This window comes from Epinephelus moara, chromosome 24 (assembly GCF_006386435.1).
Source record: "Epinephelus moara isolate mb chromosome 24, YSFRI_EMoa_1.0, whole genome shotgun sequence".
NCBI lineage: Eukaryota > Metazoa > Chordata > Actinopteri > Perciformes > Serranidae > Epinephelus > Epinephelus moara.
In genome coordinates this window covers 6,262,446-6,283,574 of record NC_065529.1, presented here as the reverse complement: position 1 = coordinate 6,283,574, position 21,129 = coordinate 6,262,446, and the positions used below count along the sequence as shown (strand labels likewise).

At 40.4% G+C, this 21,129-nt stretch overlaps 1 protein-coding gene across 1 annotated transcript in view; it reads right to left on the bottom strand.

Annotated features, from left to right (window-relative positions):
• Positions 1-16,392: 16,392 nt before the first annotated feature.
• The window catches only part of lrrn1 (leucine rich repeat neuronal 1), a 17,759-nt gene continuing 13,022 nt past the window's right edge, over positions 16,393-21,129 (bottom strand). Inside the window, exon 2 of the mRNA XM_050039340.1 lies at positions 16,393-19,610. Within this exon, the coding sequence (XP_049895297.1) occupies positions 17,296-19,449 (2,154 nt within the window). The 5' untranslated portion in view covers positions 19,450-19,610 and the 3' untranslated portion in view covers positions 16,393-17,295. The remainder of the gene's footprint in view (positions 19,611-21,129) is intronic.

Here is a 21,129-nt window from a genome sequence, read left to right as displayed (position 1 = left end):
TGACTACAAAAGAAAATATCAGTAAAAAGTGTATTTTCTTCTTTTTTTTTAAATTTCAAAACAGATGAAATCATAACCTTCCTGGTGGAAGTAATTACATCAAAATGAAAAAAAAGAAAAACATTAGGTATAGCCATTTTAATAATTCATTTATTGAATCATTTGTATATTAAAACTGTTTAGATGCTTTCAATTGTTTGTTTGAATTCTGCAGTCCACGCAAACACAAAGAAAAAAGTAGCCTAATTTTTTTTTGCCTGCCCAAGTCAAAGGTAAATTTACTTGTCCAAAAGATATAGAGAGGTACTGTATTTTCCATCGCCCACTCTAAACATTTATAATATGACTTTTAACAACATTTTGAAGATTTCATTTTAATTCTGGGCGTGTACTTTAATTGAATCATTTAAGATTATGTTCATTTGTTTTCTTGTTGTCTTTAAAAGGACCTTTCCGGAGGTATATAATGTGACTTGACATTGGGTGAAACAGCTTCTCTTGCAGGATGAGGGCAGGTTGTTGGGGGTCTTTAATGGGCCCAGTTGTCAGGGATCCTTTGGTTTTAATGAGAGCACACACACACACACACACACACACACACACACACACACAAAGGCGCTGGACTTAAAGGCTGGACTACAATTGGTTGGGGAGTTAATGAAGCAAAGGCATGATAGAGCATGCTCTCTGGGGAGATTATCAACAACAGTCCAGCACTCCCTCTGCTACTGTGCTGATTGACTTGGCCTCAAATTGGCTGCGATGCCTCTCCCGGCCTGTGAGGAAAGCTGCACTGCGGCCTACTGGATGCACCCTTGTCTGGTCTGTCAGTGGAGAACAAAGGATATTTCAAAGGTTTCCCTCTTCTGCCTTTGTCAGCTTGAGTAGACATGATTATAATGAGTTGACCCAAGAGGTTTCAAAGGAGCTTTTTCTGACTACTCCACTGGGTTCATCAAAGGCCATCAAAGAAAGTGCAACAAACAGGGAGGCAGATATGCAGAGAACAGTCACACAGAGGAACAAGAAACTCAGGGGTTTTATTTTAAAATCAAGGTGAAAAACATAAAGAAAGATTCAGGCACAGTAACAAACAAACAACAATTTCACTGCATTCAAACTTTTGAGTGAAAACACAATTCACAGGAAGATGATTTCAGTCTGCATTCGCACCCCCTGCAGCAGTCATCCCACGAGACTTCTGGGTGCTGTCTTCTGCTGCCAGGCAACTGCAGCGACAGTGTGATTCACTCACATGACAAGATTTTGCAAAGCAATTAAGTGAAAACTCAAGGGAGTTCATCAGTCTCCTGAGGCAAGCATCATATTTAGCTCCTCACTCCAAGTTTGAAGAATGACTGAAGTTTACAAAGAGACAAGTTAGTCAAGACTGTTCAACAAGAACAACAAGATCTGTGTTTCTTTATTTAAACTTTCTGCTTTCCTACCAAAGCTGTCCCACAGGTGAAACAAACACAGTGTACTTGTGAAAAACTGAAGCTACAACACAAACAACAGGACAAGCATCAGCGGGCCTGTATTAAAATCATATACTGACAATAATCTTTGTGATTACACAGAGAAAAATTGTAATTTAGTGTGCTGATCGAATTTAAAATGGAAAAAGTGATTATTTGGATGTCAATGGCAAAAATAACTGGAGGGGGATACTGTATTTAAGAGGCTTGTTTTTTCAGCTAGGTGGTGATATCTTGTGAAACCAGACAACTTAAGGCATCACTTGGTACCAACCATGTCTGCATAGCTTGTTGGGAGGGGAAATTAATAGTGTTTTAAAGCTAGGCTAAACAGCTAGGCAGAACAACTGGCGTGGTCATCTTCAAAGGGGTCCCTTCAACTCTCACCTCAAGATATCTGAATGAAAATGGATTTTATGGGTACCTAAGAGTCTCCCCCTAAACTTGAGGCTTGTTCCCAGTAAATATTTTGTGCCTTACACTCAGTTTACACTTACCAGGTAATCAAGGAATGGACACACATTCTGACTTTATGACAGCTTCAGAGGAAGGGAGTCACCACTTGTTTTTTCATCATGCAGGTAAATCTGAATGACCTGCGATCTTCTCTGAAATCAACCAAGCTAACAATGTGTAACATCTCCATACTGACAAAAGTTTAAACATTTGTATGTGTGATTCAAACAGCTAACTAATGTTAGCTCAAGTGGGTAGTCAATAATCTGGTTTTATATATCCAAAGAACTTGTATAAAAATTAACTGCTTGGCAACTAGACCAGTTGTTTAATAGAGACAGGCCTTTTGTTGTCAAAATGTGTAGCTACACCTGGCTACTGAAAGGGACTGGGCGTTTTAATTGGACTAGGCTTTTAACTGAAGTTTTATGGTACTTAATACATTAAATCAGGATTGTTGTGGAACTCAAAATATAGACTGCACCAGTATTAGTTGATGCAGATAATTAGTATCATTAACTGTAAAATAAGAAACAAAAGTATCAGTATGTAATTCCTTAACTCTCCATATTGACATAGATTTCAATTTGCCTAAATGCTTTAACAGCAAAACTGAATTCTTGAAATTCAGTTATGGCTTTTGGTTTCTGTGTGCAGCCCCAACATTGTCATTAGCCCCATCTGGCCACCCCTATGAAAAATTTCTGGAGGCGCCACTGCATTCTACTGACAGTGTTATTAGAACGTGGCAGCCCGTCATGCTCTGTGAGAAATCTCTAAATGAAATCTTAAAAATGTATCCAGTAATTTCTCAGGTTAACATGAGCATCCAAAGAAAGCAATATGACTCTCATGAAATGGTAGTTATTTTGTTTCATTAAGATTTAGAATACACAGCTTGGTCAAATGAAATGACCAGAACCCAAAAAAATGTATGCATATTCAGGTTCAGTTCAGGTCAGGACTTCACATGTGTTAAATTACATCTGATGATTCAGTTTCCTGCTTTACAAAGTAAAAGGGAATAACAGCAGTGTGTAATCTCCAGAAATCAATGCGCAGCTTTCACAAATCAAGTGAGCCAGGCGTGTTCCCTGTAAAGATGTTGAATCTCTCAAGAGGTTCTGTTCTTCCAATCCAATCAATACCCTTTGTCTGTTTCCACTTAGCCAGCTATGGGTCAGTGTGTGCGTTTTAAATGAGGTGTAATAATCAGTGGACACTCTCAGCAGGATCTATTGTGCTGTGGAAGACAAAAGAGCTTCTCACCTCAGACAATCTGTTTGCATTTAGCTTTGTTTAAAAGACATGTTCACTGACAATGTGCCATGTCAAACTCAAGCTGCATTAAATCAGTGTTAGGCAGCATTCTCATTTAAATCTTGCTGGTCAGTTCAGGTCCAGTGTTGCAGTAGGACAGCCTGTAAGTCATGGGTTGTTAACAGCACAAGATACCCTTGCATCACAGAGGCAGACATTTCACATCATCTGTACCTGACAGCAGTACGAAACAGTGTGAGTACTCACTGTCCACTGCTCATTTTCAGCCCCTCATCATGCAACTAAACTGGCTCCATATTTGTCTGAGCTGTCACTATGTTCCGCTTTCAGCACACACACATACGGGCTTGGAAAGGGCTGTCAATAAGAAGTCAATTTGCGCCAGTCACAGTGGAGAATGATTACAACACACAACAATGAACACCATTTAATGAGCTATGATCATAGAAAATGAGAAAAAAAAGCTTTTGAGCAACTTGCTTTTGTTTCTCACATAAAATGTTACCTGGTTAGTATTATCCATTGTGCAAGTATTTGCTACTGGCTGGGGCAAGAAATAGTCAGAATGTGACTACTTTATGTTTTCATAAAGACAGTCACAGTCCATAATTGCACTGTTTTTAATACTTATTAAATCCACTTTTAGCATATTTGTCTTTGAACTTAAAATGAAAAGGTTGCAAGCTCCTCTACAAGTAAACAAATTTAAAAACATGCCTGATCTAAGGCTGTAAAGCTGTGGGCGATATTCAGAGCAGTAACATAGCAGCAAACCACTATTTGTTATGCAAAGTTGTGTAATGGCTTCCTAAGCAGAGAACGAAGTTATGATCGTTCTTAGTGTGTTGTTCTGTGGGGTTTGTTGTGGTAGCCTTGCTTGCTGTGCGTGCATGAGGCTAAGGGCATGTGTCCTTGTGAGTTTGTCCCAGTGGCTAGCTTATCACCGCTGCTTGGCCATTTGGGGTCTGCCCATTGGTCCGACATCCCATTGTTCCGACCGTATTAAACCCATTGTTCCGAAGTCCCGTTCTTCCGAAATCATCATGATGCCCTGTGGTTAAGGTCTGGTTAGGTTTAGGCAAAAAAACCACTTGGTTAGGGTCAGGGTCAGGAAAAGATCATGGTGTGGGTTAAAATGAAAAAGAAAGTGACAAACACATAAGCCGTGAGCCTGCTCCGACTCAAGCCTTTCCCAGCTGACACAGAGCCGGTCGCGGCGCACCATCAAGGCAGAAATACGCCCGCCGGGAACCATTCAGCACCGCAGAGAGCTCTCCACACAACCCGGATCCCAGAGTTAATAAACCCATGTTGTACACAAGTACAGTATAGCCTAGTATAATCACATATCAGAACAACGGGACGTCGGACTAATGGGAGGTCGGAACAATGAGAGGTCGGAACAATGCTACGGCACCTGGCCATTTGCTCATACAACGGTTACCACTGATATCAAAACGGCATGGTCACAAAAGTGACACTCCCACCATTCAGTTTGCCCCCCAGGTAACACCATTGGCTCTGTCAGCACTGTTGGTGTTGTTAGTTTATTAAGTTAGCCCTGTTAGCTGCTAGCTGCCAGCTCAGCCACCTCCATGTTGAGAACAATGTGTAGGCAATCCAGCTAACATGCTTGGAATAAAGTTGTCACATGCTAGCATGCTAACATATCCTAATTAGCACCAAACATAAGGTGAGGTTTATGGGAATGGCCTAAGTTTTGGAAGTGTATAAAGTGTGTCATAAACCAAAGTATTGGATATATTAAAATGTTGACCTGATGAAAAGTCAGAGGATTAACAGTGTTACTACAATTCATTCTGAGGGGAACATGGATGTCTGAACCAAATGTCATGGTAATCCATTCAATAGTTGTGACGATATCTTACCCAAAGCCACAAATGTCCACCTCATGGTGGCACCACAGAAAAAGTCTGGGGATCATCAATGTCAATAAGATTAATCATTTGGGCACCATTAATTTTGTACAATTTTTTTGAACCATTTGGACCATCTTTAGATGTTTATATATTTTACTATGTAAGTGAAAACTTTGACCAGCTGGTGGCACTAGAGAAAAACACATGGGATCACCAGAGTCAGGAGGCTTTATCATCTGGCACTGTGAAAGTCTGCAATCCAATAGCTGTTGAGATACTTCAGAGCAAAGTGATGATCCGACCACTAAACAGATTGACATTGCCATCCCCAGGGCCTAACTGCTACCATGGCTAATACACTATCCTCATTCCTGACTAATTCATTCATAACTCTGAGCTCAGAAAGGCCTGATGCGTAAAATCAAGGCCTTGTGTCTCAGCTCCAGAGAACTTTACATATCAGAGATACTTGTTATAACAGTTACACAGTCTTCCTAATAAAATGAGGCATTGAGACTTCATACCGCCTCTCATGCTCTAATATAAGTAAGGGGCTTTATAAAGGGAAGACCCATTTGGATTTTGTAAGTCAACAGATGGTTGACCTTTTCTGACCTGCTTTCTAATGTCATCATTGTGCTGGAGGAAAAGTCAGAAGAAGCATAAGGTCAGGCCAAAACATGTTGAAAATATTTCTATGCATGGCTGAAATCTGCTGGCTTTCATTTGTTGTTAAACCAATGCCCACATGCACATGCATAGAGAGACCACCTCTGATTGTATTGTCCCATTACTGTTTCACCGACACTCAAAACAGATTGTTGTCTGTAAAAAAAAGTTCACATTGAAAAAAGAATGTATGTCCTCATTAAAAATGCCTCTTGTTTATCCTGTATATTTGTACATTCTGTTTTTGAATTCAGGCTATTATTCCCATGGACTATGGAGAGCACTGTCGGTGCCTGTTTGAATAAAGACACAATCGTGATATGATGAGCTCCATCTAAGAAGATGGAAATGAGCATCAAGCCTCTGTGTCTGCACTGAGACTTAACACACATTCTTACTTACAGTATGCTGCAGGCAAAAAGCGAAGCTGTTTAATTGGGCCCTGGGAGAATACACCAGAACACTCCGTCCAACAATTCCTTATGCATTTAACAGATGATTAACTTTACCGAAATGCATTATGTTTTCACACTTCTGTTGTGATTTTCCTCCCAACAGTACACCTTCATTATTCAGATAGTATAGAAGCAATAATCTTATCACAGTGAGGTCCTTCAAGTAAAAGGGACACACGATAAAAAGAGAAACTAACCTCCTCTCTGTTGTATTCCACACTACTGAATTTCAGTGTTAGAAAAGGCTGAAATAAATAACAATGTGAGCTTCAACTCTGGATCAGATTCTCCGGGCTGCAGAGAGAAGTCCCAGTGCTCCTCAATGAGAAATTTCATGTTTTGTTGACACTGGTGGAACTTATTGCCTCGCTGGCCCTCTACTGCAGAGACTGCATTTGCTTTACCACCATTTTCATAATCGTGTCCACTGTTCAGTGACCGCTCCTGGAACAGGCCATTTGCATTCTGATAGAAAAACTAATATCAGATGATGAAGGCACACTATTCACATATCTATGTGTTGATTGATGTTTACTTAGCCAGGAAAGGATTTTCCTGCCTTCAAACTGTGCCAGTAAAGTACACCTCCCAGAGAAATCAAACAATTTGACATCCAGCGCAAAATAGTCTGTACCTATGCTGAAAACCTATGTAAACATAAATCATCAAGTCGAAGAGTCTACAGCCACTGTACCAGCATTTTGAGACTGTACTATGGCACAGTGGTGCTTTGAGCTAAACATTGATGTCAGCATGCTAACATGCTTGCTATGACATTGCTAAAGACCCTTTACCACTGGATAGAAACCCTGCTATCACCCATTTACATCTGGCTTTTGTCCTTATTGGATATGGTTACAATCAACATTCATACCAGGTACAAATGGCTCTGCAATAGACACGGTATTTATCAGCTCCACTTACGATAGACAGTAATGTCAACATGACACTCAGGCTGAATGGGCGATCGCCCCAATACATCGTCGACCTCCCAAATTGTACACCCCCTCAAGGTCACTGAGGTTGGCCGATCAGCTGCGGCTTGTGGTCCCAAAAAGCCGTTTGAAAACGAGAGGTGACCACGCCTTCTCGGTAGCTGCTCCTAGGCTATGGATACCTGCCTGCCCATGTCAAAATGGCCCCCACTGTAGAATCTTTTAAGTCCCGCCTCAAGACCTACTTGTTTTCCTGGGCTTTTGATTCTGGTTGACGAGTAGACCAACCTGTCTCTGTATCTGTTTATCCCTTGAGCATATCGCTTCTGTATCTATGACCTGTATATTTCGTATGTGTATTTCGGTATAGTCCTATGTGGATATTCTGTGTATTCTTATGTGGATTTCTGTATATTTCTGTATATGCTTATGTGTATTTTTGTGCAGCACTTTGGTAACTTCGTGTTTTTGAAATGTGCTATATAAATAAAATGGCCTGGACTGGACCAAGCAGCAGCTTTTGGAGGTGCCAAAAAATGCAGTTCTTTGAATGTCCACTTGAGGCTGGCTTCAGAAGCGAGTCAATCCCCAATGAACTCCATGTCAAAACACCCAACTTTACACCATAAATCAACATGTTAACAAGGTCTCTTTAGCTAATTTCAACATTCATGAAAATTGTAGGGGGGTGGGGGGGTTTATATAGCTTACCAACTTACACCGATTTACATTTACACAAGGCGGGGCTGCTTGATTGACAGGTGTCACCACAGTCTATGAGTCAGATCCACCCCTCGCCCCTCCACAGCCCCACGTCTCAAATGTGGTCACTTCTGGCTCGAAAAAACCCCAAGATTTTCACCCCATTTGTATCCGTGTCCATCCAAGCAGTGCCCGAACACTTTTAAATTAGTTTGCACAAAGTTTGAAAGACAGACTGGAAATAAGTAACATATTTTTTAATAAAAGAAATAAGAAAAGAGATGAGAGAAGTAACCACCGTTACATTTTCAAATGTACCGCCATGCCAAAAGAAACCCCAGAAAGGCATACTCGTCTTCTGCCGAGCTGTGTTCGCGGTTCTGGTATACTGGCAATGGGAAATGAGTCTGTCTCCTGTTTTTAGCATTTTTTCCCATATTTAAAGGACCTGCATATACCTGCTGATTTTATAGGAAAAAAGGTAAAACATACTGACGTTCATCAGGTATAATGTTAACCATGTTCAACATCATAATTTAGCACGTTTGCATGCTAACATTTGCTAATTAACACTAAACACAACGTAACTGAGGCTGATGAATGTCATTAGTATTCCAAGTATTTGCTCAATTGGACAAATTAAATTTTGACCTGATGATGGCACAAAATAATAGTTACATCCAATAGTTTTTGAGGCATTTCACTCAAAATCACAAATGACAACTTCATGATGGCACAATAGGAAAATTTAGGGGATCACCGAAATATTTAGGGTACATGATCCTCAACAGTAAATGTCCAATGAATTTCATAGCAATACATTTAAAAGCTGTGTAAATATTTCAGTCTGGAACTGTAAAAAATAATGGACATAATAATAAACAACGACAATAAACATATTAATAGTTGACAACATTTTTCTGAAAAATTGCATACCTTTTTCCAAAGCTTATGTTTCCCCATACAATTACATTTTTCTATCATAAAATGTCAATCAGGCAAACCACAGAACTTTAGTTTCACCACCCTCCGCACTGCATCATTCATCAAATGCTTGCTGAGTAACATGCACTTTGTGAGTTAAATTTATCTTTGCATGTGTGAGAGTTTGGGAATAATAAGAGAACAGACTCACAGGTGCTGTCTCTGCAGGGCATCCGGGTGCTCTCAGGAAGAGGTGTGAAGTCACACCCACACTCTCCCAACAACAATGACGATAACGGAGGCAAGCTCAGCGTGATCGCTGCACCCAACAAGGAGCCATGATAACTTTGGTAATGCATCCCTTCTCAATGTCTTGGATAAACAATCTATGTGAGATGACCCTCTGGCTGAACCCTGTTGATGATCATGCCTTCTTTAAGAGCGGAGCTCATCACATTGTCCAAATACAGGTAGCAAGGAGCCGAGGCACTCTGCGCCATCAAAAGCTGAGTGCTGTGTGCATTACCAAAGGCAGTGAAATGCTCTCAGCTTTTCACACTTCAGTTTCATGTATTTAGCTGCCTATGAGTGCACTCAGCTTTGAAGGAGACTCTTGTTCTTTAAAAAAAAATAAAAAAATAAAACTACAATTTCACCTTCAAAGGTTAAACTGGAACTATTTGTACAAGCTGTGCTGAAGAAATACATTTACAGCAATCATTTCTGTACAGTGAAATCTAAGATATTTGGCCTGAAACAAAACAATTTGTGGGAACAGCATCATTTTGCTCGTAAAATAGTCATTTTCTCCATTCCATCAACCTTTATTTGACATCTCCCCAAAGCCAGGAAAAGAAAGAGTAGTGTCACAGTTTCACTTCACCCTCCACGCCCCCGCTAGTGGGTTACCTTGCCTGAGAGAAAAAGCACCTGTCAATTAGGAAGAGGAAAATGTCACCAGCTTTGCCGTCAAAAGTGACCTTGTGTAGGGTGAAACTGGTGATGTATGTCTAGTGTAAGAACAGAACAGGATGTTTGAAAGTTGATATTTCATATTCCCTCTCCAGTGACAATGTTTACACACACAATAATATTTCATTATTATTCAATTACGAATATGACAACATTCTGAATTTGACACGGGTCATGTAAACAGCATATTCCATTTGAATATTCTGAATCAGGCCTTAGACTGTAGCATGTTTGATTAAAATGTGGGATATGCATATATTATTCAGGTTTCAGGCACATTATTTGGACATGTATATAGTGCATTCAGAATATGTGTCTCAGCTGTTTTTTTTTTTTTTCTTGCTCTAACCTAAACAAGGTTAGCGCAACAACTAACTAACTAACTAACTAACTAACTTTAATATGTGGGCTACTTTAATTTCTCTTACACACTGCACAATTAGAACTGTTATTTATTTCTTTTTCCCTCAGAGGTGCAGCTCAGCCAAAGACGGCAAGTGGGCTGTTGCTCGGGCAATTTAAAAGAATACTCAGACGATTTGGGAGTTATGCCCCTTCTCTGCACGTGCATTTAAAATAAACATGTTTAAATATTAATTCGAAAAACGAGAGTCCTTTTTAGTCGTTTTAGAAGAAGTTTGATACACGGAAGTATAGTGTGTTTACGTCCTGCGCTGTGATCCGCGGAGGGATACACCGGTGAGCAGGCACAGACGTAGCCTGTAAACAAAACTCAGCTGTTTATTTAGCCTAACAATATCTCCGGACTATAGTAGCTGCAATGGACGACTTTGAACGCGATTTTGAAGAGTTTCTTGTAGTAGACACAGATCCAGAGCCATACCTGTTTGAGCCGGAGCATACAGATGAGGAACTCCAGGTGTTGGATGCTGAGCGGGCGAGAAGAGAGGCTGAATCCTCCGAGGCAGCGGAACACCAAGGGGCCGAGGGGAGACGGAGGTCAGGGGAGGATTGGTGGTGTTGCTGCGGGGCTTGCCAACCTATGCCTACGGAGGTGGAATCATTTTGCTGCACAGAATGGGATTCGGTGCTACCATCGTTGGGGAGATATATCATCAGGAGGAAAACCGCAGCACAGAGTGCATCACAAGGAGTGAAAACTTTGCAGCAATCACTAATCCTGGCGTGATTGAAACATTTTTTCATGTTCCTAAGATAAACTGGAAAAAACGCCCCAGGCCTGCAGGAGCTGATGGACAGCTTTCAGTCGAGTGAGTAATATCGCTTTATGATCGTCCGTGTCGTCTCTTTGTTTGCTTTTACCGAGTGACCTAGTGTACCTGTCCCAGAGCCAGCTGCAGCTGTTGCTCACTGGTGTATCCCTCCGTGCAGGGCGTAAACACACTATAGTTCCGTGTATCAAACTTCTTTTAAAATGACTAAAAAGGACTCTTGTTTTTCGAATTAATATTTAAACATGTTTATTTTAAATGCATGTGCAGAAATGCCAGCTTCAGGGTTTCTCTAACGTTTATTTGTTCACTTTGACCGAGTAAGCTACTGACCCCCTATAGACTTCAATTGTATTCGCTAAGCTAAGCCGCAGTGCTAACCACTGAGACCCAGCTACTGGACGTACAGACACAAAAAAGATATCGATCATGTTGTCTCACTATGAAAATGATAGAGAAAGGGCATAACTCCCAAATCGTTGGAGTATTCCTTTAAGCCCATACGTGTGCATGTCCCTGGTTGAAGGATTGAAAGAGGGAGTCTGTGTTTGCGTACTCCAACAAGTCTGCCATTGGTGGAAAACTTAAAACTTAAACAGGAATAATAGTGGAATATTCCTTTTCAATAGCAATGTAAACAGCTCAGTAGGACTGTTGTTGAATGTTGAAGCCACAAGCTAAAATATTTTGTGCATGTCAACATAGTCAGTGAGTAGGAGTCGTGTCAAGTGGCTATTTGTGTTACACTTATAGGGGCTGATAATATTTAAATGATTTTAGACATCAGGGTTTAGTTATAAAAACTTATTTCAGTGTGTGTGATTCTCTCAGCTGCTCACTGTATCATGATACAGTGAGCCACCTTTATATGCATATAAAGGTGGGTGTGTTTTCAAAGACTGATATCAAAGTTGACAGGCTTATTAAATATATAAATGCCTATGTCTGATTGTCTGTGAATCTGTAACATTGTTTTGCATATAAAAGGGTTTCTATTGATCACATAGGCTTTTTTCCTGCCTGCCAGACAATTTGGATCACAGTCCCAGTCCATCTTGTTTATGGATTGGCTGCTGTCAGGAAACGCTCACTAAAGACAGACACTAATTGGTAATAAACAACACCATTTAACATGTCATTGTGTTGTATTTCACTGACTGTCAGCAGGCTGTTGATTTTCTAACTTACTGTAACTAGGCTCTGAAGACCTTTTTATAGCAACAGTATAATGACTGGTTAAGACAGTGTGTTTATCTGCTGTAATGTAAGCTGCAAACATGAACATGTCTAGCTAACTGGCGTACTACCTACAATAGAAACCAGTGCCATAAGGAAATGTTCATATATTAAATCTCCATATATGAAATATATGAAGTACATATAGGCTATGTATATATGTGTAGAAACTGTATATGAAATCTACGAGAATTTTTTAACAATTTCACATATTGACATTATATGTCTAGCCCATACCAATATGCAGATATATTGCCATATATTTCATATATATAATTATTCATATATATTACATATATGAATTTGTATAAATGTGTGATGTACAAATTTATATAAATTTCATTTATAGGCAACATGGTGTGCATATATTTCACATGCTCCTTATTCTTTCTCACTCACTCCTGATGCAGAGTCCCAACCAGGACTTCAGCCTCATATAAGCCTACAGCATTTTTGTATGTATGTTGTTTTCATAAACTTATATACTTACATATATAAATCAAATATATAATGTCACATGTTCACAACATATAATAGCTTATAAAAACTCATGATATATATAATTTTAAAATATGTACAAATATAATATATGCTTATATATGCTTATATATACCAAGTCATAGAGCTAATGTTTGCTCAAAGGAAAACAGCAACAGCTGATATAATCTGCTAAAGATGGTTTTGTCTATCTCAGCCTGAAGTCAAGGACCCATTGTTTAAAAGATAGCAAAGGAAATTGAGTGTTAAATCTCCTCCAGTTATCATTATCCACTGCATATGTGCTGTTTGAGAGAGGAAAGCTTGGCAGGCATAGCAACAGTAACTAAAGGGGGTGGGGATTAGCGAATGGTCAATAGGAAGCATATTAGAACCACTGTAACAACATCAGGAGCGGTTGTATTGCCAGCAGTGTTTGTAGGTTAACAGTGATGGATTTCATTTGAATACCTTCTCCTGTGCTCAAAGTTCAACCACTCCTTCACCCTCTCTTTGGTTTATCCTCCACTCTCAAAGCAGGCACTCAATCTTTTAGGCTTTAAGTGGATGGAGAGCTTCAGGTCTTGGCTCAGACTCACCTCCTGGACAGAGATTAAATTCTGATTAATTTCTCTGGGAGACTGCAGCAGGTACGTTGGAAATCAGCTGGAAATTGAGAGAAACCATCCCTCTAGGCTGAAAACTGTGCAAATATTTGCACAATGATATTTTGTTTCCCATACAGTATTCATCGTGTCCTTAAGCTGCAGCTTTACATATTTTACCTAAAGCATGACAGAAGAAAAAGGGGGCCTGAAACCCAGAGGAGCACTCTGTGCCATTCTACTTCACCTTCAGTGCAAAGATGCAGCTTTCCTCGCTCCACACCTTTGAAAGCGTACATGATGTTTTAGTGGTTTCCCACCTGCAGGGTGTTGACCTTGTCAGTGGTATTTCAGGCTCTGGGGACTTTTCTCACTTGGCTGCCAGCACCCGCAGGTGGATGGAGGGAGGGGTTGTCATGGAAACAGGCCACTGGGATGGGACACGGTGCAGGCTCCAGCACACGCTTTGAAAAGCTTTCATTGATAGCTGTCCCAATGAGCTGATTTCCGGTCTGTTACTAGGCTATCCACTGAGACAGCATAAAGGCTCGTCCGGTCTGTGCAGATAAAAGGACAGCAGCAGATTTTTCAAAGTAGCAGTTTCAGTGTGCAGGTTTAACAAATGCCTGACTACTGCTGCCCTTCTCTGTCCATCATTCTCAGCACAGGACACAGGTCTCCCTAAAGGGTCCATGACATTCACTGACATTTTTCATGCAGCAGCTTCTGACATCTCTGTACACAGAGAAAAACACTTGCATGACAGTGTTTAACCCATGTCATCACCAGTATTTGTTGATGCACACAAAGCCAAATCAGTTGCTTACGATAGTCTGACAAAACAGTCATGGGACTTTATCTGTGATATATAATGTGTATTAGTAACCCTTTATTTAATCCCTTAATTAGCATTAATAAGAACTTTATAAGCATTGAACAATTAATATATTGTTATAACACATTATAAAATAGACTTTTAAAATATTTTTACTTTGTCAACAAATTATAAGTTTGGGTTTAAAACTGTTTATAAATGTGTATCTGACAAAAAAACAATCAACAAAAAAATATTGGCATTGTATACTTTTGCAAACCACAAATACGCTGCATTTGCATGTGGTTCATGTGTGGTTAGGTTTAGGCACAAAAACCAGTTGGGTATTGTTAGGAAAAGATAATTTTATGGATTAAAATACCCAGATAGGGGGCACAATCCCAGCAGCAAAAGTAGAGATGTCTTGGCAAAAAACAACAGTTTTCGGTGCCAATATACTGGCAGGAAAAGCAGATATGTCTACTTAAAAAACAGACACTTTTTGTCCTGAAAAAGCTGCTGGAAATACAGTGGTGCCTCGCTAAATAACAACCAGCTTTGATGTTTGCTGGTCTCAAACAGGGGGTTGCAGCATTGCATGTGTCTTGCCTAGGTGTAACACCATCCATCACCCTCTACACCTCCAGATGATGAATTCAGCTCATATACTACATGACTTTAGAAACGCTGATATGATATGTACGATATGTGCGAATGTGACGTTTGCTGAAACGTACAATGCCAACAGGTTTTTGGGGCTGTTTACAGTATTGAGGAGTTTAAAAAAAAGTTATAAGGACGTGTCTATTTGCACCCGCGTGAGAATAGCCACACTGGAACTCCACACCCATCTCTATGATGCGATCTTTTGGATCCCAGTGTGTGCTGTGATTTGGAAGTGATTAGGATTAGTTCAGAGAGGTCATGGTTAAGGCAAGTTATAGCCAATCTTAGATATTTTCTGAGATTTAAATTGTACATTTATGAGAATAAAATTCAAAATGTACTGTCAGAAAGTCAGGTGACGTATACAGTCCTTGGAGGGAGTAAGCTGTGGTGGGTGACAGGGTAATGTACAGAACTTCTACTGAGTGGACTGGGGTCTGCGTCCCGTGTGAATCAGAGTTGGCTCATTCTTTTATGACTAAGTTGGCCTACTATTTTCAGTTTTAGAATGTATTAAGCTGCTGATTGCACTCTGTCTACATAGACTTTAGCAGAACAGCTTGTGTTAACGTCATATTTCGACATTGCTAGCACGCCCAGGAATATACACAAGGGTCTAAATAGCCACACTGGGTATTTACATCCTGGGAATAGCATTGTTGGTCACAGACACATGGGTGCAAATAGTATCTGCCAATAAATACATACTTTATTGACAAAAATAAACATTTAATTACAAGTGATATCATATTGGTAATCATTCATTAACTGATTATACAACAGTTAGGGATACTTCACAGGAGAGAGCATACACTAGAGCGAACACGTTGTCAGGGGAGACTACACGGAGATTGTTTGATTGCACCACAAAGCTCAGACCTGTCAGTCAACATCTGGGCTCCTACTGGAGATCCATGTTTCACGACAGTGAGCCACTGAGATTGGGATTTGCATTGTGGTGAATTAGACATATCACTGCCTCACTAGATTTTTTAGAGAAAGCAGATGGTTGTTTGATGTCATTGTACTGAAAGAGACAAAGAAAAGCTACCTATAATGCTTTATCAAATGACACAATGATGAATAATTTGCAGTCTCAGACGTGCTGTAAATTCCATTCCACTAACAGTACAAAATGCTGAGAATATGAAACATTTGGCTGATTATAGCATGGTTGCTTGGTGCCAAACAATGCTGCAGTCTGTACTTGCCGTAACTGTCCATTATCCATAATCACCATTTTCTTCTTCCTATCTCAGCTGAATTATACTCCCTATGTTGTCTCTAAAGCTTTAGAGAGATACAGAGGTATGACTGGTATAATAAAACAGACAGTGAACTTGGTTTTGACTGACTAATTTCTTTGTTTTTGAAGTTACTGTATGTACTCCGAGGCATTCATGCAGTAATTATATTGTACCGGGAGTAGAATTTAAATTATTCTCTGATAATTGCTTTGCAGAGGCAAACACACTGCAGTCTGCATCTTCCATTCTCTCTCTATCAACACTGAGGATGTAACCAAACACCTACAGCTACGCTCATCACACTGAAATTAATAAAATCCTAATGTGAGACATAAATATGAGATGATTTTTCCCTGCAACAACAATTTAAGCATTTAAACCTTTAACTCCAACCTGTAAATGCCTGTTTATCCATAGAATATTTATTAAGTATACTCAATTATCCATGTGTACTACATAAGAACGACACTTGGTGTTGAAATCATGGTTTAAAAAATATGAGGAAAGAAGATTTTATTTAACTTGCCCCTCAATAAACAACGTTTGTGTGTGTAAACCACAACAAAACCAGTGATTGTAGACATATTCTAGCAAAATAAGAAAAGAAATATTTAAGAAATGTAAAAAGCCTTACATCTAGTTACCTAGTTCATAACATTCATTTTTCTATTGCTGGTTTACAGTAGCTGCTCTGCAAACTTAAAGTCTAAATCAAACATACTTATTATGTTATTATAATTATTTAATGTACAAAAAGTAAATTAGCTGATACAACATTACAGAGGAATTGCTAACATTATTCAATAGACAGTATATCAAGTCTAAACATACTTTGTCAGCTTATATTTGAGTTGATAGACAAATTAGTATATATATTTCAGTGCACAACAGTCAACAGTGAAACTGTTTTACAAGAGAAAGAAAGACAGCAGTCTTCATAAAAACATGTCAAAAACAGGTTGGATTTTAGCTTTTCCTTTGCTCGCATGTACTGAATCCATGACAATGCTCATGCTGTGTTCATTAAAACAAGTACTAAAAATAAAGCACAGTAACTACTAAGTCCAGGAAGCTAAAGAAAGCTGCCATATTGTCTGTCAAAATGGGCGAGAGGTAAAAAGGCAATATGCTAAACTAAAGATCTGAAAATCTTGGCTTGTCATTCGCTTTAAAGAGGAAGTCTGAGAGCAAACCAAAGAAAATAGGAAACATGAAAGAAAAAAATCAGTTACACGAAGAAGCAAGTATGTATATTTGTGCTCCTGAAAGAAATATGTCTCTCAATCTCCGGCTGGATAATAGCTCTCACCACATGTAATAGCTGCGTGTGGTGTCCACCTGACTGGGTTTGGCCTCAGATGAGCCCTCTTTCTCCTTCTCACTGTCTGCCTCCCACAAGTTGATAAGAGGAGGGTACAACTCGTTTAGCGGTATTGATGAGGTTTTCTGCATGTACTTTTTCAGAGAATGGTGATAGTTTTTCCTCTTCCACCTCTTGGCAATGTATACTCCCAAAGAGGCCAGACTGATGACTGCAAACATGGTTCCCATGACTGCTGCAAGAGCAGTGTTGGTCCCTTGGTCAGATATTTCCACAGCAAAGGTCGCTTGCTTTGTCGTCACATTCACACACGACTTCTGTGTTTGTTGGTGGATGTTGGAGACGGTGAGGCACACCTCGTACTCAGTTGCTGGTTGTAAATGTGTAAGGTTGTACTCGTGGACATCGACAGGTACTCTGGCAGTGTAAGTAATATGTGGGTTGTCTATTTTCATGGTGGCAGATGACCACTTGAGGTTAGAGGTCATCACATTGGAGTTTATTTTCCAGGAGACAAGGATAGAGTGAGATTCTGTTTGTTTGACGTAGATCTTCATGAGCTGAGTGCTGTCTAACAGAGTGCCGTTCACCCATATAGCTGTCACTCTTGTGTCAGCTCCCTCTGCATTTTGAGCCACACAGGTGTATCTGCCAGAGTCTTCTACTTGGATATGAGAAATTCTCAATGTCCCTTCACTGCTGAGGCTGTACTTGTCAGATTGGGTGTCCATCACTACCTTGTTCCCCATTGGTGTCACCCAGTATATTTCAGGCTCAGGCTGGGACATGGCTCTGCAGTCCAAGTCCAAGGTCATTCCGATGTCAAGGTTGAGGTGGCTTGGGAAAGTATCATGGGAAATCAGGGGCAGGCACTGGTTTGCTAATTTATTCTGCAGCACCTCTCGGACATGCAAACCCCTTACTTCTGTTGGCATGGCACAAAACATGGATAGAGGTTCCATGAAACGGACGGTGGTTTTGTTGGAGCTCATCCACTGAATGACACAGCCACAGCGCAGAGGATTGCTGTGGATGCTGATCTCACGCAAGTTGGGGAGAGAGTCCACCGTGGACTGATAAAGGGCATTCAGGGCATTGTTGTTCAACATTAAGCTCTCCAAGGCTGGGACATCACGGAAGGCTTGACGGTTGATGAAAGAGAACTTGGGGTTGTTTGTAGCCTCCAGCTTTGTGAGCTCAGGAAGATTGTCCAGAGCGTACCGGTCCATAGAAACCAGCTCTCCCATGTTGTTTATGCCCAGCTCCTTCAGTCTTAGCATGTTCTTGAAATCTCCTTCCTGAATCTTGTGCACTGGGTTTTTGTTCAAATCCAGGAACTTAAGGTTAGGTAGTTTCTGAAGGGCTCTCTGAGGAACTCGGACCAGCTTATTGTCATAGAAAGAGAGGCTCTCAAGATTGTCAAGTCCCACAAAGGCATTTCCAGGGATGTCTGTCAAATCCATTCCAGCCAAAACAAGGCTTCTAAGGTTACCCAGCGGCTTGAAATTGAAGTCCATTATTCCAACAACAGGGTTCTCCCCAATCATGAGGATCTCTAGGTTGGGCGTTGATTCAAACCACTGGCTGTTGATGGTCTTAAGCTTGTTGGAGTTAAGGTGAAGCCTGAGCAGGTTGTGGAGCCCAGAGAAGGCATTGGCAGAGATGGTGTTGATCTGATTGTGGTTGATGTAGAGCTCCTGCAGATTGCTGAGGTCCTGCAGACAATAATCTGGCATTTCCGTGATCTGGTTCTCCTCCAGGTGAAGCGTGGTGAGCTGGGACATATTGGTAAGGCCAACATCCCGGATGCTACTGAAGTTGTTCTGGGACAAGTCCAGCTCAGTCAGGTTGAAGAGTTGCTCCAGCTCGTCATTGGTCCTGGCAATGTAGTTGCTCTGAAGGAGGAGTACCTGAGTGTCACTGGAGAGGTTTCCCGGGATGCGTGTTAAGCGAAGGTCATTGCAGTCCACTGTGATGGCTTCTCTGTAGGTGGACTGAGGGGTAAACCAGGGCCGGATCTCGCACACACACAGCTGGGGGCATTCATTGCTCTGAACGAAGGATAGTCCTATCGATACCAGCGTCAGGCCAGCTAACACCTGGCCTAGAAGTAAGCAGTCTAACCTCCGTCTAGCCATGCTGGGGTAAGACAGGAGGAGGGACAGATGATTTTGGGATAGAGTGCGTAACAGTCATCAACCAGACTTTTCGCTGATTAGGTCTGTCAGTCCAGTGAAATAATAAGGAGTTGAAGTAGAGGGTAGGATATCACATCTAGGTCTTGGAGCCCCAGAGTAATCTGGAAAAGAAAGACAAAAAACATGTATGTCATTATAAAGAAAACAGAGTCTACGCAGTGTTTTTAATGAAGAAGGTATAAAATTCATAATTGTGTTTTAAGACATGCTGGCAGCGTGGCTCAAGGGAAAGCAATGTTGGTCTGTCACTAATACTCATGTATTATCATGTAATACTCAATTAGGGTTGTACCTGACTCAGCATTATGTAAGTTGAATCAGATTTGGCTGTTCAATACAAATAGTCAATGATTTGATTGTTTTTATTTCATATAAAGTTTTAAAGATTGAACGGGTTTTGCGAGATGTTCACTCGGCATTCATGTAATATGGTAAACAAGCAACTGCACTAACGACCATATGTGCATCAACATTTTTTGCCGACACCAGCACCATAAAACAGGATTGGTGTGCAACTCAAAGTGTTAACAGTACCAGTATGCGTCTTTGTGCACCAGATAATTTCTAAAAAAAAACTGCTCAACCTTTTGGTTTTGGTGTGCCACCCCAAGATTATCAGTGGCCCCATCTGGCCATCCCTGTGAAAAATTTCTGGGGGTGCTACTGACATGACATTTGGTACATACATCATGTCAATTTGTCTAATAGTTTGGTTTATGAAGAAATAGCTGTTAAGCATCAGCATGTTATTGTTGTCATTGTGAGCATGTCAGCATGTTGACATTTATCTCAAAGCACTACTGTGTCTAAGCACAGCTAGTATGACTGTAGTCATGACTTCGTTTTGTATGTAACAATTAGTGGATTTCATATATTGTTTCATGTTTCTTGTAATGAAGCAATTACTTATGACAACAGACTGACTAAGAACAACAACTACATCCCCACTATCCTTGTGAGACTGTGAGTTGTGTGCAGCATCAACAGTTTTGAGAAAATGCAAGTTCAGCTCATTACAATGCCTGCACAAAACACTGCTGTGAACTACTTGGAAACAGATCAAATTCCATTGAGGGCTTTCATCTGTTCAACAGGCCCATAAGGACTCGATCATTAGCTTCTCCGAACATCATTAAACACTATGAGATATTAGTATGTGCCATGCCTCAAAGAAAGCAAAAAAGAGATGCGTCTTAATTTTTAATGCAACGTCTTCAGCATTCTGAATTTAGGGCAAACATGAAAAAAAAAAAGTTTTCAGCAGGCTTAGGATTTTCTCTGGGATGATTGGGTACAGAAGGGAAAACTTTGAGAAGCATTCTTTAACTCTACGACGTGTGATCACAAAGAGGGATTTCAGGAGAGGGTAGTGAGAGGACCAGAGACTCTGATCTAGCTCAGTTGCTTGGTTCAGCGAATGCCAGCTCCTGAGAGGTACAATGGGCATCTGCTTGCCCATATGGTAGTAACACTTACTCCTGTGACTTGGAAGATAAAGCCTTCAGTCTGGCAAACAATAGACAGCAAATCAATGCCAGTGATACATTGTAAACCACTCAGTGTCTATGAATATATGGGCATTACAATGATATATATATATATATATATATATATATATAT